General features: G+C 43.1%; 1 protein-coding gene across 1 annotated transcript in view; it reads left to right on the top strand.

The window, feature by feature from the left end:
• Positions 1-18,471, top strand: part of LOC126188673 (homeobox protein engrailed-1-like) — an 88,060-nt gene that overhangs the window by 29,754 nt on the left and 39,835 nt on the right. Inside the window, exon 3 of the mRNA XM_049930279.1 lies at positions 3,494-3,622. Coding sequence (XP_049786236.1) covers positions 3,494-3,622 — 129 coding nt within the window. The remainder of the gene's footprint in view (positions 1-3,493; positions 3,623-18,471) is intronic.

Below are 18,471 nucleotides of genomic sequence, written 5' to 3'. Positions count from 1 at the left end.
GGAAAGAATGAACGCCTATATCTTTCCGTACGAGCTCTGATTTCCCTTATTTTATCGTTGTGATCGTTTCTCCCTATGTAGGTCGGTGTCAACAAAATATTTTCGCATTCGGAGGAGAAAGTTGGTGATTGGCATTTCATGAGAAGATTCCGTCGCAACGAAAAACGCCTTTATTTTAATGATGTCCAGCCCAAATCCTGTATCATTTCTGTGACACTCCCATATTTCGCGATAATACAAAACGTGCTGCCTTTCTTTGAACTTCTTCGATGTACTCCGTCAGTCCCAGCTCCCATTACCTAGCTCCCCACCCCGTCGCTCTTGGTCTAGCGGTTCTAGGCGCTCAGTCCGGAACCGCGCGACTGCTACGGTCGCAGGTTTGAATTCTGCCTCGGGCATGGATGGTTGTGATGTCCTTAGATTAGTTAGGTTTAAGTAGTTCTAAGTTGTAGGGGACTGATGACCACAGATGTTAAGTCCCATAGCGCTCAGGGCCATTTGAACCCGTCGCTCTGTCCTCCTTGAATCCGCGCATGCTTGTGACTACACCAGAAACCACGTACTCTTAGCTGTTTTTGAACATTATCTCCGTTCAATGCGACCACCTTACGTGACCTTACTGGGAGGGCCTTTATGCCTGCATGATACTATTCTGCTGGTCGTCGTCGGAGCCAACGTCATGCTGCATCAATAACCTCGTCATCATCCACGTAATGCTTCTCAAGCAGCGCATCCGTCATTCTTTACGGTCTTCTGTTTGTTGGCGCAGAACCCAGCAGGCACACACCTTTGAGCACCCAACTTTTGGACGATTGTGTCAGCACTGCTAACAGAGACATCCAGTTGAGCAGCGAGGTATTTGACTGTGAACCATCGATCATCTCGAATAAGAGTGTCGGCACGTTTCAACATTGCAGAAGTCGCGGCTGTGTGCGGCCGGCTGGCACACGGGAGATCGGAGAGGTTTGAGCGACCTTGTTTCGTTGACAACAGGCGCATCGTCCACCGAATCACTGCCAGGTCTCCGTAGACATTCTGTGGGAGCCTGTAAGTATCTACGATACTGTGCGTTTCCGTCACAAGAAACTCCATGACAGCTCTCTGCTTGAGACGCACATCTATTACAGATGCCATTTTGAAGGCTACATTTAGGGCCGCCGACTGTCGGAACTTCATAAAGCTATAGGGGCTGAATCAGGACTATTCCACGATGTCCCAGTACAAATTCCTCATTTTTACAACCAAGGCCGAGAAAAATACGTGTAGCGTTAGTTATTGACTCCCCCGTATACATCAAGAAAACAACTGGTGATAGCAATGAAGTGTCGGAACATGCAGAGATGAAGCTGTAAATAACTTGCTGTCAGGTGATGTAGCAAGTGAGTCAGAGAGCGAGACAACTTACTTGCCCGACTACGTGTGGCGCTATATACTCACAGCAGGCAGTAGGTACACCGTAACACGCTATCTCTCACCACGTCATAACACGTAGCATATTCCTGTGGTCTCTGAAGCGAAATATGGCTGAGTGTGCGGTGGCAACAAATGAATTATCATAAGTTATTATATTTTAACTATTAAATAAAATCATCTACAAAACTGTAAAAAGCGTAAATAATGTCCACTTACGTCTTTTAAAAATCATCGTTTACTTTCATCTGTTTATATGTATTTTAAAATGTATTTTAATTTCATGAAGGTATGTTTTTTCTTTGCGTCTAAATGAAAGGCAGTTTGTTTTTTTGCCATACGGTTTTCAGCTCTTGTGTGTATGAAGCATCTTCAGTGGCCTGTACTACTTATTCGTTTTTAGGTATATAATAAATACATTATGTAGTAATTACAACTATGTTAATATGATACTTTTGCTCACGTCCCCTCTTGGCTTTCAGGCTAGAAACAACTTTTGCAGCATAAGTTTCGTGGAGTTAAATTATCGTTTGGTGTTACTTACGATCTCCAGGATTGTTAATTCAGGTGTGTGGTCCCGGAGATGTGTTTACTCGGTCTCTATACTAGAGATGATTACGCTTTTCACTGTATGTTGAACGTGTGTGTTATTACAATGTGAAGTGTTGCCAACTGTCGCTGTGTTTTTATCTATCGTCTTTTGGTCGTGTTGTGTATGTGTGCTTCGACATTTTTCATTTGTTGTTGTTTGTGGTGTGCGTGTGCATGCGTGCATGCGTTTACGTGAGCGTGTGTTTGTTTTTTTATGTGAGAGAGTCTTATTCTTTGGTGTGTGTGTGTGTGTGTGTGTGTGTGTGTGTGTGTGTGAGAGAGAGAGAGAGAGAGAGAGAGAGAGAGAGAGAATATTTAGTCTGCCTATGCTTTACATTTCTGACAACGTTATTGAGTTATTGCTTGTGATAATTTGGTCATTAATTACTTTCTTTTTCACGGAAAGGAATATTTGTATATAAAGGTTTTCCTATAATGTCAGGTGTCTTTCGTTGTAATTGTTCACTCTAATAATTTTCATGTTCTACTTCCAGCTTCTTATATGTTCTTTATACCTAGTTCTGAAACACCTCGCCGTTGTTCCCAGATATACCGATTCACATTCTTGACACACTAACTGATATATATATCTGCTCCTAACTAATTATCTAGCAAGCCGTTGTGGTCGAGTGGTTCTAGACGCTTCAGTCTGGAACCGCGTGACCGCTACGGTCGAAGGTTCGAATCCTGGCTCGGGCATGCATGTCTGTGATGTCCTTAGGTTATTTAGGCTTAAGTAGTTCTAAGTTCTAGGGGACTGGTGACCTTAGATGTTTAAGTCCCATATTGCTCATAGCCATTTGAACCATTTGAGCTAATTATCTCCTTTGCATATTGTTGTTTGTATGTGTGTCTGGATTGTCTCTCTTGTTCTGCAAGCAGCGTGATATCTTTGTTTCTTCAGTATATTTGCTATTCTGTTGATTAGTGTTTGTTTGTTAAAGCGTACGATTTCTTAGTCATGTCTTACTCACATCATGAATGTCACTGTTTTTGTGGGATTCTGTGGTGCTTGAGTTCTCTGCTTGTTTTCATTTTTTCTTTAGATGAATATTGATTTTGTGATCGAGTCTTTGTACTATATGGGTGTTTTAACCATTGTTTGTGACTACGAGTTATATTGTTTGTAATTCTGTTTTATAGTATACTTTGCTCAGCAGTATATTATTTAGTCTGTGTAACTTTTGTTTGAATGGTGGTTATATCCGCTGCCTGTCCATCCCTTCGTGAGAAAGAAGTGAGAGAGACACCACTCTGTTGAAGATTTATTCTGCGAGCTCGGACCTTATTTCTCTTTGGCTGTATTTCTCATAGCATTACGACCGAGTTGGGCTTTAGTCAAGGAACTGCGATATTTCACATGTTCATCCTTGGTGTAATCGCCGCTAGCCGGAAGCTTATGCTATCCGCTGCACTCAAAGCCTGCACAAAACCTATAGCTAATAATGTTTTTGTTGAATTGTCGGGAACGGTAACCCCTTTCCAAAAGCAGGCAGTGGTCCCGTAGGAGGAGGAAGCACCTTCTGCGCATGCGCTGTACGAGAGAGCTGCCGCCGGCCTTGAGCGCCTCCGGAAGTGCCGCCGCAGCCGCCTCCGCCCGGAAGCTGGTGGCAGCGGCGAGGTCAGTTCACTAGGCGCCTCATCTCACGGCTCACTTCGGTTGTTTCTACCACTCATCTTCTTTCCCACGGCCATTCTGAATTTAATCCGCGAGGAACAACACTCAAATTCTCATAGGGAACCTGTATTTAGGTTTCGCACCTCAGGCGAATGGCGCGACGTTCTTCGAAATCGAGAATGAACCTCTTTTCCTTACCCCCATCTTCTTTGTTCTACTCTCAGTTAGAACATAAAATAATTTTTAAATATCAACCATTCTTGTGAATAGAGCTAATAAAGAACTGTTCCCTGGTTGCGACAGTGTCTCGCTGTCGTCGGATGCAAAGATTGACAACTGAACTTTTACACATTGTCCAGTTATTGTGCTAACGGGCTTGCCGCAGTGGAGGTTCCCGTCAGATCATCGAAGTTAAGCGCTGTCGGGCTTGGCTAGCAGTTGGGAGGGTGACCATCTGGGCCGACCGTTCTGGCCGAGCGGTTCTAGGCGCTTCAGTCCGGAGCCGCGCTGCTGCTATGGTCGCAGGTTCGAATCCTGCCTCGGGCATGGATGTGTGTGATGTCCTTAGGTTAGTTAGGTTTAGGTAGTTCTAAGACTAGGAGACTGATGACCTCAGATGTTAAGTCCCATAGTAGTTAGAGCCATTTGAACCATTTTTTGACCATCTGGGTCTGCCGAGCGTTGTTGGCAAGGGGGATGCACCCATCCCTTGCGAGGCCAATGGAGAAACTCATTTCTAAAACGATGGTTACGCGTCGATTGTGCTTCAGAAAAAGCAATCTAAGAATGACGAAAACTAAAACTGGAGCTTGAAACTGACAAGTGTAGACTGCTTAGCTTTTGCAATCGGGGCGGACCAGACGATTAAAGCAGTCCTCTGAATTGCCTTGACACAGCTGCTCATTTCAGCTGCTGCCGAAAACCAATTACCGTACGATACTCCACTTTGTGGGCTGTCACACTTTGTTTTGGCCCTTCTTGCGGCGAGCTACGGTCATGTGATGCGAGAATTTCAATATTTACCAGTACTGCAGACTCGTGCCTGAAAAACAAACTAAGAAATGTAAATTATAGATTGCAGCGATTAGTCGTCCTTTTTATATTTTATTGGCAGATCTAGATATCAGCTAGAAGCCAGCCATTCTCAATGCACTATATTCAATGAACTGTGGATGAAGCCCAACCAACAGGCATTACATGGACTGAGCGAAAATAATAGTATACTGAGAATGGATAGCTTCTAGCTGAAATCTAGACCTGCCAATAAAATTTAAAAAGGACGACTGATCGCTGCAGTCTATAATTTACAATTCAATATAACAGTCACTGAGTGCAAAAGCTTTCTGAATGGAAGGTAACCTGATGAAACCAAGAAGTAGTTATGCAAAATTCAGATGAGGAATAAATCTGCATCTGGCTGCAAAAATGAACTTCAATTTACTTTTGTTGTGTCGTGATCTATTTCGGGGCTACCAGGTAAATTCCCACGTGTACATGTTATGCAGGGTGTCCCAGAAATGTTGCGACAAACTTATAGGGGAGGTGGGGCACTTCGTAAGGTCTGAGAATTGCATAGCAACCCATGGCCGCAAACATCAGAAGTAATTAGCAGCAGAGGTCGAAGGTCGGAAAGGAAACAAGAGAGAGATTCGTTTCAAACATTTATTGGACATATTCAGCACACATGGTGTACGTCATGAATACATAGCTAATGTTACTGCAACGTTAGAAGCTTCCAACATTGACGTCACACCGACGGAGCATTGACTGCTGGAGACGTTCGAACACACTGGGAGTTCCTTTATTGTCGCAGCTGCACAAAGGACTGCAACGAGATCGATTTCAGACCCCACAGGATAGCGACATAAACTACTGGCCATTAAAATTGCTACATCAAGAAGAAATGCAGATGATAAACGGTTACTCATTGGACAAATATATTATACTAGAACTGACACGTGATTACATTTTCACGCCATTTGGGTGCCTACATCCTGAGAAATCAGTACCCAGAACAACCACCTCTGGCCGTAATAAAGGCCTTGATACGCCTGGGCATTGAGTCAAACAGAGCTTGGATGGCGTGTACGGGTACAGTTGCCCATGCAGCTTCAACACGATACCACAGTTCATCAAGAGTAGTGACTGGCGTATTGTGACGAGCCAGTTGCTCGGCCACCATTGACTAGACGTTTTCAATTGGTGAGAGATCTGGAGAATGTGCTGGCCAGGGCAGCAGTCGAACATTTTTCGTATCTAGAAAGGCCCGTGCAACATGCGGTCGTGCATTATCCTGCTGAAATGTACGGTTTCGCAGGGATCGAATGAAGGGTAGAGCCACGGGTCGTAACACATCTGAAATGTAACGTCCACTGTTCAAAGTACCGTCAGTGTGAACAAGAGGTGACCGAGACGTGTAAACAATGGCACCCCACACCGTCACGCGGGGTGATACGCCAGTATGGCGATGACGAATACACGCTTCCAATGTGCGTTCACCGCGATGTCGCCGAACACGGATGCGACCATCATGATACTGTAAACAGAACCTGGATTCATCCGAAAAAATGACGTTTTTCCATTCGTGCACCCAGGTTCGTCGTTGAGTACACCATCGCAGGCGCTCCTGTCTGTGATGCTGCGTCAAGGGTAACCGCAGCCATGGTCTCCGAGCTGGTAGTCCACGCTGCTGCAAACGTCGTCGAACTGTTGGTGCAGATGGTTGTTGTCTTGCAAACGTCCCGATCTGTTGCCTCAGGGATCAAGACGTGGCTGCACGATCCGTTACAGCCATGTGGATAAGATGCCTGTCATCTCGGCTGCTAGTGATACGAGGCCGTAGGGATCCAGCACAGCGTTCCGTATTACCCTCCTGAACCCACCGATTCCATATTCTGCTAACAGCCATTGGATCCCGACCAACGCGAGCAACAATGTCGCGATACGATAAATCGCAATCGCGATAGGTTACAATGCGACCTTTATCAAAGTCGGAAACGTGATGGTACGCATTTTTCCTCCTTACACGAGGCATGACAACAACGTTTCACTGGGTAACGCCGGTCAACTGCTGTTTGTGTATGAGAAATCGGTTGGAAACTTTCCTCATGTCAGCCCGTTGTAGGTGTCGCCACCGGTTCCAACCATGTGTGAATGCTCTGAAAAGCTAATCATTTGCATATCACAACATCTTCTTCTTGTCGGTTATATTTCGCGTCTGTAGCACGTCATCTTCGTGGTGTAGCAATTTTAATGGCCAGTAGTGTATGATAGATTTCATGATTCCCAGCAGAAAGAACTCAGGATAGATAAATCTGGTGAGCGTGGGGACCAGGAAAGCCGACCACCACGACCAGTCCATAGATGCGGGAATAACCTGTTCAAATGCCTTCGAACAGCTAATCCAAAATCAGTACGTGCTCCATCATGTTGGAACTACATTCTGCGCTTCACGTTTGCTGTGATGTCTTCTAGCAAGCCAGAAAAATCCCCTTCCAGAAAGATTTGGTAACTCGCAATGGTCAAGCGGCTCGCCCATTTCACTCAGGTTTCCCATACGTTAATCCTGTGGTGCAGATGGCCACTGCAGTGAATAGCTGTTAATGGTCGCTTCTTTGGCAGCTCAGTCGTCCAGAGGCTGCAAATGCGCGCACCGCACAGCACCAGCAGGGAGTGATCACTAAAGTGCACAACGTGCGCTTGCACCCTCGAGGCTAATTGAAAACGTCAAAGAAGTGACATTCCAGCCGTCCACTGCAGCGGACACATGCTCCATGGTATTACGTGTACGTCTGCACGACCACCTCTCGCATACCATTCCGTATTTCTCGTACGCTGTCTAGCACACAAATGTGGAACTCCTCACTTTCCCTTCCAGCACTCTCGTGCACAGCACCATCTAGCTTCGTACTACAACGTTTGCGGCCATGGATTGCAATGCAGTTCTCAGTCCTTATGCTGTGCCATATTCGACATCGTGTTGTCTGCAAGTAATGCTGGAGACAACGCGGTGTCGAGTAGAGGCTCCTAAGGACAGCTAACCCACGTGTACTAGTAACAAGGGCTTCACAATAAATGCGCTAAGGAACTCTAACACTCTTTGGCCAGTGCTGGGGCCTGAGGATGGCGGTAATGTGGCGCCGAAACTAGTCGTGTGAGGCAATAAAGTCATTCTGAAGACACGGCTCCGGTGGTACTTTTTCTCATACATACCATCAACTGAAATCCCTATGTCTTCTCAAGGTGAAGGTGGAATAAAAAGACTACAACCATTCCGTTTGCACTGGACGAAATTTGTATGTTTTTCATCTGAAGCGTGGACTGTAGCGTGACACTTATTCCAGACATCATTCCTCCTCTTATGGAACACATTTGCAATTGTGTACTCTACATCAATTAATTTTCGTCTTACACCCTCCACTGTGTCACGAAACTCAGCTTGCCTGATCCCGGCAATCGGTCATTTCGCCTCCTCAGTACTACTTTATAGCAGCAAGATCGTGTACTCATCTTCCGTACTAGCAGCTAGTCACGATTAGCCATACGCTTCTATAGGCTTCAGTAGGAAAGACCGAGTCGTCGAGTATGAAGCGACCCCAGCGACCCAATTGTTAGACTCGTCATACTGGTTGGTTTAAAGAGAGAGAGGGGACCAGGCTACGAGGTCGTCGGTCCCTTGTTAGAATAACACAAAACGGAAAGAAAGGAAAAGCCACAAGAACGAAGGGGAGGCAAAGAATACGAAAAGGAACAAAAGAGGACAAGAAAACAAGAGAGAGACGATAGAAACAAAAGGGAGTAAAATATGAAAGCAGATTACAGTGGCTGGCCAATCACGATTCGTCATAGTCGCGGAAGTACAGCGGCAACGAAGGAAGCCCGTTAGGTCGGATGTGACAGCGGCGCCTTGATTTGTGAAGTACGCAATCCGCAACACTTGACTCACACTAGTTCCGTTTCTGATCTACAGGGTGTTACAAAAAGGTACGGCCAAACTTTCAGGAAACATTCCTCACACACAAAGAAAGAAAATATGTTATGTGGATATGTGTCCGGAAACGCTTACTTTCCATGTTAGAGCTCATTTTATTACTTCTCTTCAAATCACATTAATCATGGAATGGAAACACACAGAAACGGAACGTACCAGCGTGACTTCAAACACTTTGTTACAGGAAATGTTCAAAATGTCCTCCGTTAGCGAGGATACATGCATCCACCCTCCGTCGCATGGAATCCCTGATGCGCTGATGCAGCCCTGGAGAATAGCGTATTGTATCACAGCCGTACACAATACGAGCACGAAGAGTCTCTACATTTGGTAACGGGGTTGCGTAGACAAGAGCTTTCAAATGCCCCCATAAATGAAAGTCAAGAGGGGTTGAGGTCAGGAGAGCGTGGAGGCCATGGAATTGGTCCGCCTCTACCAATCCATCGGTCACCGAATCTGTTGTTGAGAAGCGTACGAACACTTCGACTGAAATGTGCAGGAGCTCCATCGTGCATGAACCACATGTTGTGTCGTACTTGTAAAGGCACATGTTCTAGCAGCACAGGTAGAGTATCGCGTATGAAATCATGATAACGTGCTCCATTGAGCGTAGGTGGAAAAACAAACTAAAATGAGCTCTAACATGGAAATTAAGCGTTTCCGGACACATGTCCACATAACATCTTTTCTTTATTTGTGTGTGAGGAATTTTTCCTGAAAGTTTGGCCGTACCTTATTGTAACATCCTGTATAGTACGCTAAGGGGCTATGTAAGGTACCTCACTAACGTTCAGTGTGGGATGCGGCCGCTGTGTGGACACAAACAACCCCGTGGTACGGTTACTGTCTTTTTCCGGGCGACAGGACGGCTGTTAAAGTGGAGACGCAGACAGGGGCTTCCAGATTATAAGAGGAGCGCTAACTGCGTGCTTTAAATGACCCACAGGAGTGTTTTGGTTGGTCGAGTGATGCAACGTAGCGTAAACTGAAGAGAGCAGGCTGCACGTTGGGCTTATCAAATGATCAGTAATATTACACACGGAAGGTCTGTGAATACTTTGCGGCGTTTTAGCTTGCTGAGTGGTGGCGAGCTGGACATGCAGATATCTTTTTCTAAAAGTGAGAAGCATACTGCTTCCGTTATTTACACTGTGTTAGTGTGATTGATTTTGTATGTGCCGTCGTACAGAAGACGATCTTGCTATTATTAGGCTGTGAGTGCGAGTGGTTTTGTTGATACCATTGTAGCGACAATTGTCTTGTTGCCTTACCTCGTTTTGGGTGTCATATTTTATAGACAATTATATTGAAAAATGTGCGTAGGTAGTTCAGCAGATGATTGATAGTAGCATGGGTTTGTGACTAGCTGGTGATGGGAGTGGTCGTAGATAGACATTTGGTTGAGTGCTAAGGTAAGTAACTGTAAGCAGATCATAGAGTGGTCTTCTAGTTTGTGATTGATTTTGTGTGTGCCATTGTACAAAAGGTGTTCTTGTTATTATGCTGTAGCGTGACTGGTTTTGTGGCAGAAGCTAAATTTATTGTCATTTTTCTGCACTTAGCGAAGAGACATATATTGTAATAATTAATGGTGTTTTGTCGATTCTGTCTGATCGGAAGAAATCTATTGGAATTTTGGTTTCATTAAGCTAAAGGCATTGTTATTGTTATTGTCTTAGAGAGCGCTGCCGTCAAGAACTGTATAGGGCTGTAAATTAAGTTCGGTTTCTCATCATTTCTCTATTGTCAAGAATAATTCTCACGAAATTTCAATCACAATCTTTCTCCTCCGCATGCGAAAATATTTTATTGGCACCGACGTACATAAGGAGAGACGACCATCATAGTAAAATAAGGGAAAACAGAACCCGCACGGAAAGATACATGTGTCCCTTTTTCCGCGCGCATTTCGATGGGGGAATAATAGAGATTATTGTAAAGGTGGTTCTGTGATCCCTCTGCCAGGCACTTAAGTGTGATTTGCTGAGTATTCATGAAGATGTAGATAATATTTTATGTTTAATAAATTCTTTGTAAATTAGAGCTCAGACCTGCATAAGCCCCACCCCGAACTACACTCCAAACAAATCCTATGCTACACCTCCAAGTTACTAAAACGGGAAATGATTTCTGAAAAGAAACCAAATATTAAAACTTAAACCGCACAAGGAAAACGAATAAATAAGTTTCAGTAAACAAGACTGATACGGAAGGGGAAGGATAATTTCAAGAAATTTTATGTAGTGCCCGAAAGGGTGTTATGTTACATCAGAACAAACTTTTTATTACGTAAAATTTGAATTTCAGGTTTACTGCGTTACTTTTCAACTGAAGCAATCGATTCAGTTGATGCTGCAGCCTCAGTTGACAGTGGATTTATGAAAAGAGGGAGAAATTCAATATAATTATATCACAATGCCTAGGATATCGTTAGAAATAACACCAACAAGCTCCCGAGAGATGTTCAGTATATCGGCTATGTTTTTGGTGGAGAGTCGCCGGTCATCAAGAATCAGCTTGTGGAAAGCATCGATTTTTGTCAGGTCTGTTGATATTGTTGACCGCTTAATGCCGGATTCACTTTCAACGGTGAAATGCCTTTTCCTGATAAGAGACGCGCAAGGTCTGACACTGCCTCAGAGGACACTTCCCCCTCAATGTTCACATCTCAGTGCGAATGCCGTTTGGAGTCTTTCCCTCGAGAAACAAAAACTTCATGTGGCCTCGTTACTACGCAGACGTGAAACTTGGTATGGCTTCTGTCACAGAAATGATAACTCATGCCGGCCGGAGTGGCCGAGCGGTTCTAGACGCTACAGTCTGGAACCGCACGACCGCTACGCCCGCAGGTTCGAATCCTGCCGCAGGCATGGATGTGTGTGATGTCCTTAGGTTAGTTAAGTTTAAGTAGTTCTAAGTTCTAGGGGACTGATGACCTCAGAAGTTAATTCCCATAGTGCTCAGAGCCATTTTCTTTTTTCTTTTTTTTATAACTCATGAGAGAAATGTCTTGATACATCTGCGTGATTGTTAGGGTTTTAGGACTATATTGCTACACTACACGTTAATTTTTTCTCTCGGTGTTTCACATCACATCGGCACAAATGTGACAAGAGACGGAACGCCAGCTGGTTTTAAGAAAGCTACATGACGGAAACGATCGTGGGTTGTTTGAAGTAACCACCCCAATATTCGCCTGGAGCGACGTAAGAAAACAACGTAAAACTTAAATCAGCATGATCAGACGGGTTTTGCATTGAACGCCTCTGGAATACCAATGAGTAGCTTAATTGCTGCACCACCTCGCTAGCTGGTTGTACTGGGGCTCTTCACTCCCTTTTCCATGACATCAGCTTTGTAGGTAATATGTCATGTCTGAAGCGATTCGTTCTTGGGATGTGTACAAAGATTGCAAGCTAAGAACTGCAATAGAGTCTCGCGTAGCTTATCTTTTTTTTTTTCTAAATAATTTGCGCTACACTCAATGCATCTCATTACCCTGCAAAATTACCCTTCAAACCAGTTTTTCAAAGTGCCTTCCAGCAGCTGCGCCCATTCGTTGACCAGCAAAGGCAGAAGCTATTCACCCACAGAAAATCATCGACCTTTAAGTCGAGACTTGACTTAAAGAAGTAAGGCGAAATCGTATGAACGAAGATCCAGGCTATAGACAATATGCTGAGAAGAAACTTTCGTAAGGAATCTGAAGAAAAGCCACTGTTGTATCCCTGTCTTGAGCTACGGTTTTAAGCTGTTTTTCAATCTTGATGCAGGTATCTTGTCATTTAGCACATCCAAGTGACTTCTCGAATACCGGAAGAAGCGACTCTATCTACAGTGCTTACAACACTGTCATTTTCGGACTTCGGTGGTTCACATTTGTCGTGAATGACCTAAATCTTGCTTATTGGGTCCAGCTCCACATGTTGGCAATACAGCCAGGTTTCCAGACTAATGTTCCACTCTGCAAAGGAACTGGATTGCTTTGTAACTTCCTGTCCGGTTAAAATGGTGTGCCACAGCGGGGCTCGAACCCTGAACTTAATCTTTCGCGGGCCTCTCACTAGTGGACTGCTTCATAACAGCAGACTTCTTTTAGCGAGGAATGCCCTGTTTGCCTGTGCTAATATGGACTTTATATCACCCAGGCTCCGTCTGTCACTCGTTAGCTTGCTTCTCAAGTCCAAAACCGTCCGCCTCCATAGCACAAAGAATCGGGGCAGTTGAGGTTTACATTTGAGTTTAATCAGTAACATAACTCACTATTCTGCCACGAAAATGAGCTGTCAGAAAGTGTTCTTTGATACGATTTGTTTGGAAAACGGAACGTTTTAGTGGAATTTTTCTTTATTGAGTTGGGGTAGTTAGTTTTATTGTTCAGACATGATAAATTTATCAGCACATTTTTATGTTCATATCTATGAAAGTACTGGCTTTCTGTTGAATAAAAATTTGTTAGGACCAGTTACATTACAGTCAGCCAGTGGGCGCGTGTCACTAGCTCTGAACGTGACACATTAACGCTCTAAATCTGATGGCACGTTTTGTATTTAAATGTCATTTTTATACAAATCTTTCAAGTAACGTATTCTATGTTGTTGTATACTGCGTCATATGTGATATTTTTTTTTTAAAAAATTAGAAGTTTTAAGACAAAGCCCCACAGTAGAGCGGCTACTACTTTTATATAATGCATTTAAATGGTGATTAATCGCATGAAAAGTATTAGACAGTCAATGACTCCCACATTGGCTATAGATAATGTGATTCTACGTGAGTATTCTTCTCTAAAACATTTTTGTCACATTTCTTGTAATTTTGTTTATTGTAATGTTACTAGCTTTGTTCCATACACAATTTCGTAATGTTGTTAATAGGTCCTACATCTTATAAAGAAGGCAGTATTAAAACCTTCGAAACCATGGACAAGGTTTAATAAATCTGTATTTTGCATCTGGTAGGCTATTTCTAACGCACTGAAGCTCTTGTATTCACAGTTGCTGAAGAGCAGCCATGTTAAAGGTCTTGATAATAAGATGAGTCACAGATCTGAATTTGAAAACTGTTATCAAGTTCAGATTAGGTAAAAGTAGTTCAGATTCCATTTCATATGCAGATAGATATTTTTTCAGTGCGGTGTTATATTAGTTGCTGGAAGTTTATTTAGTCAATTTGCACACGCTAATTCAGTGTATTTTCACAGGAACATTTTGGTTTCTTATTCTTTCAAAATCCGTTTTGTAATTTTGTGTAGCATTTTTACTGTAGTAGTTTTGCGTGTTGAAATTGCATGTCTCTTACAATTAGTGTGACATCACGTATTGTAGCACTGTTCACTGTATTGCACAATATAGAATTTCGTAGAACATCCTTTTTATTATACACTTTTACGTTCTGGTAGAAGTTGATTATATACAGTTTCAGATAGTTTGGCGACTCATCTTTATCAGATAGCGTTTCGTAATTACACTTCTTGCATTGTTTAGGACGACAACACAGACAAGCGAAGTTTAAGACGAGAGACTAGTCCAGATTTAATTCACAACAAATAAAGATTTTTATTCACGAAAGTTTCAATATCCTTTCAGCCTCAATTTTAATACCACTTTTTAACCTTTATTTTATTTCGGCTACTACTTCTTCGATGTACAGGTTGTAAAGTAGAGAAGAATGCATTCCATCCTCATGCCCTTTTTAATCCGAGCACTGCACGGTCTTCCACTCCTAAATTCTCTCTCTTGCATCTTGCACATTTAGAGCATTAACATGGAGCGAAAACTGACTGCGGAAGCTGAACTCTGGCACCCAGAATCGACTTCCGAGAAACGATATTGGAGTGTTTAGACGGTCAAATAGAAGCGGTACTGGCAAACCGGTTTACCAAAACTGGATTTGGAAGCCCACATAAACAACAGTATTGCAATATCAGTAGGTGAGGCCCACGGCTAAAATCTGTCAGATAGTCTCCCAAAACGACAGATTAATGTATTTTTTCAGTAATGTATTACAGAATTTACATTATCAAAAAGTGTTTCGAATATTTTTCATAGAATTTAAATTATGACAGTTAACTTTTTAGATCTGTATATCGAATGATGTTTTCCAAACAACTAGTAACTAGACATTTAATGCTGCGTCTTGAAATGGCTGTTAGATCCAGGTAGTAGAGATTAGGGAGCAAATTTTATACGGAGTACAATTGTTATGGGCTGCTAGAAGGCTTAACCCTTTGTTGCCTGACGGTACTTAAAAGTACCAGTAAGTTTTGACTCTCATTATTTTCTCGTGGTGCTGTTTCGTGATCTGAGGGCCTGTCGGTACGTAACAGTAACTCTGCTCTACTGTTTCATAGATGTTATTGTGCAATACATAGACCTCTCTGGCGGTCAGAGCTTGAAATTGTTTTTCGCGCGCTGCTGTGAAAACAGAAGATTGTATGTGCTTGTTTCCATGGTGTTGCCTGAATTTGTGCGCAATTTATTGAAACTTCCGTTGAGTTTTCCATTGCACGTACTTATCTTCTTTGTTTTTTTATAATAGTTTGAAGCATTACGTTACATGTGAATGAGATAAAGTGGAAAATATAAGGCGGACTTATTAGTACCGTCAGGTTGTGTGAACACTTTATTGTAGCAACAATGCATTACCTCTCACTAGTTGTTCTGTCCACTCTTTCTCACACAGAAATCGGTAAATACATTTGCTTGTGGAACAATTAGAACAAACAGGAAAGGTTTGCCAGGCAATTTACCTAAAGAAAAATGTCTAAATCAAATCACAGAGAGTCATCTTTATACCTAACAGTATTTCAATGGAAGGAAAATAAAGTAGTGTATTTTGCGTCAAACTTCCATGGCACTGAACAGAGCGTAGTGACAAGAAAACAGAAAGATGGAACTAGTATGACTATACCATGTCCACTTATTGTATGTGATTACAATAGAAACATGGGTGATGTGGATCATGCAGACAGATTACGTTCAACTTATGGTCTTGACAAGCGATCAAAGAAATGGTGGCGCCGTCTCTTCTGGAGAGCAATAGAAATTGCTTTTGTCAATGCTTACGTCATTTTCAGTGATCTACATGGGGCACTGCCACTGCTGGAATTCAGGCGTGCTGTGGCACTAGGGCTAATGAATGAACAGCAAGTGCCAAATCTCAAAAAGAGAAACTCTCGTAAAGATGAAATCACTCTCCCAAAGAGAAGGAAGGATAACTTTCCTGTTCCCAAGGATGTACGTCTTGGCAACAGAGGAAACCATTTCGTAGTGTTCAGTTGTAAAAGAGGAAGATGCGAAATGTGTGCGAAAAATAAAATTCAGTCGTGACCACATTCACAATGTAGTACATATAAAGTGTATTTGTGCTGCAATGAGAAAAAGAACTGTTTCCTACAATTTCATGAGGTATCACTAAATATGTGATATGTATATACTGTCAAAAATGTGTAGCTAAGTTACTATGTATTGTGAAGTTGCTCTAGATTAAATCTAAGTGAAATTAAAAAAAAATTCAGAAATATCATATTTCTGTTAATTAATTTTCTAATGTTAAAATATTTAATATTTATGTGGAATAAAGAACAACTTATAAAAATTGGAGCATTTTTCTGCGCATGTTGTGATTCTGTCCATGGAGTCTGACGGTACTTGTGAGTACCAGGAGAGAAAAAAGTTGTGAAAAATAAAATAAAATTTTACAAAAAATCCTACCGTCATTTGAGGCCACAATAGCATAAATTCTGCAAAGAAAATGTTAAAAAGTACATTTTTTCTTATGTCAGGAAACAAAGGGTTAAGGAGCTAAGGCTAAGGGGACCGAATCAACTTGCACAGGATTTTTATGTCCTGCTGCCCACAGGAAAGGGGAATGGCTGAAACTTCACTCTCGAATCTCTGTTTGTGTATCTCTCTACAGTGCGGTGACAATAAGTAATGCGGTACCTCTTAATATCGTCTCGGACCTCCTTTCGCCTGGAGTAGCGCAGCAGTTCGACGTGGCATGGGCTCACCAAGACGTTAGAAATCCCCTGAGAAATTATTGAGTCATGCTGCCTCTGTACCCGTGCAAAATGGCGAAAGTGTTGCCGGTGCAGGATTTTGTGCACGAACTGAGCTCTGGAGTACGTTCCATAAATATTCGATAGGATTCATGTCGGACGATCTGGACGATCTGGTTGGGCAACTCATTCGCTCGAATCGCGCAGAATGTTCTTCAAACCAATCGCCAACAGCTGTGGCCCGGTGACATAGCGCACTGCCATCCACAAAAATGAAAACCATGAATGGCTGCAAATGGTCTCCAAGTAGCCGAACATAACCAGTTCCAGTCAATGATCGGTTCAGTTGGACCAGAGGACCACAGCCCACACCATTATGGAGTTACCACCCAGCTTGCATAGTGCCTTGTCGACAACGTAGGTCCACGGCTTCGTGAGGCGTGCGCGACACTCGAACCCTACCATCAGTTCGTGCAACTGAAATCGGGTCTCACTGTACAGGCAACAACTTTTCAGTCGTCTAAGGTCCAACAGATACGGTCACAAGACCAGGAGAAGCGCTGCAAGGAATGACGTGCAGTCAGAAAAGGCACTCGCATCGGCCGTCTGCTGCCGTTGCCCATTAACGCCAAATTTCGTCGCAGTGACCTAAAGGATACGTCCGTCGTACAGCCTACACTAATTTCTGCGGTTATTTCACGCACTGTTGCTTCTCTTTTAGTACTGACAACTCTACGGAAACGCCGCTGCTCTCTGTTGTTAAGTGAAGACCATCGGCCGCTGTGCCATCCGCTGTGAGAGGTAATGCCTGAAATGTGCAATATTCGGCACACTCTTGAAACTGTGTATCTTCGAATATTGAATTCCGTAACGATTTCCGAAATGGAATGTCCCATGCGTCTGATCAGATTACACAAGTAACAGGTAACGCAAACGATAAATTTCTGTTTATTGGTAGAATCCTGAAGCGATGCAGTCCTTCAACAAAGGAAACAGCTTACAATATGTTAGTTCGTCCAGTCTTAGAGTATTGTTCGTCTGTATGGGACCCTTACCGGTTGGGTCTTATTCAAGAGATTGAGAAGGTCCAAAGAAGAGCGGCAAGATTCGCGACTGGTACATTTAGACATCGAGAGAGCGTTACAAATCTCATAGAAAGTTTGAAGTGGGACACACTTGCAGATAGAAGGCGCGCTAAACGGAAGGGGCTGCTCACTAAATTCCGAAATCCGGTCGTAACCTAGGATGTAGAGCATATATTATTACCAACAACTTTCGAATCGCGCAATGATCACCATACAGATAAGGGAAATTAGAGCTCGTACTGAGGCGTTCAGACAATCGTTTTTCCCTCGCGCGATCCGCGAGTGGAACAGAGGGGGAGGGGGGGGGGCGGAGGGGGGGGGATATGACTTTGGCGCGAATTGTGCCCTCCGCCACACACCGCTTAGTGGCTACCGGAATATATATTTAGATGTAGATGTGGCTCCAACTACTATTCCGCGTTCGAAGTCTGCAGGCATTACGAAGTCGAGAACCTTTTCACATGAATCACCTGACTGCGAATGAGAGCTCCGTCGATGCAGTGCCCTTTATAGCTTGTGTACGCGGTATTTGCACCATCTTCACATGTGCATATTGCTATGCTATGACTTTTGTCACCTCGATGTATTAAGTTTTGACGCTTCACTAACCGACAATTAATATTAATTTTTTTATCAACACATTAATCCTGGGACTGAAAATTCTGTAAATTGTATTAAACGCATGATAAGTATGTGAATGTTTCGCTAAAGTTCAATACAATACGCTAACACGAGCGCCCCCATCTAGGGAGAGTTTCACGAACGAGTCGATGAA

The sequence above is a fragment of the Schistocerca cancellata genome, chromosome 5, assembly GCF_023864275.1.
Source record: "Schistocerca cancellata isolate TAMUIC-IGC-003103 chromosome 5, iqSchCanc2.1, whole genome shotgun sequence".
In the NCBI taxonomy this organism is placed as follows: Eukaryota; Metazoa; Arthropoda; class Insecta; order Orthoptera; family Acrididae; genus Schistocerca; species Schistocerca cancellata.
The sequence above is the reverse complement of the archived record's forward strand: the minus strand, read 5'-3'. Positions and strand labels throughout refer to the sequence as shown.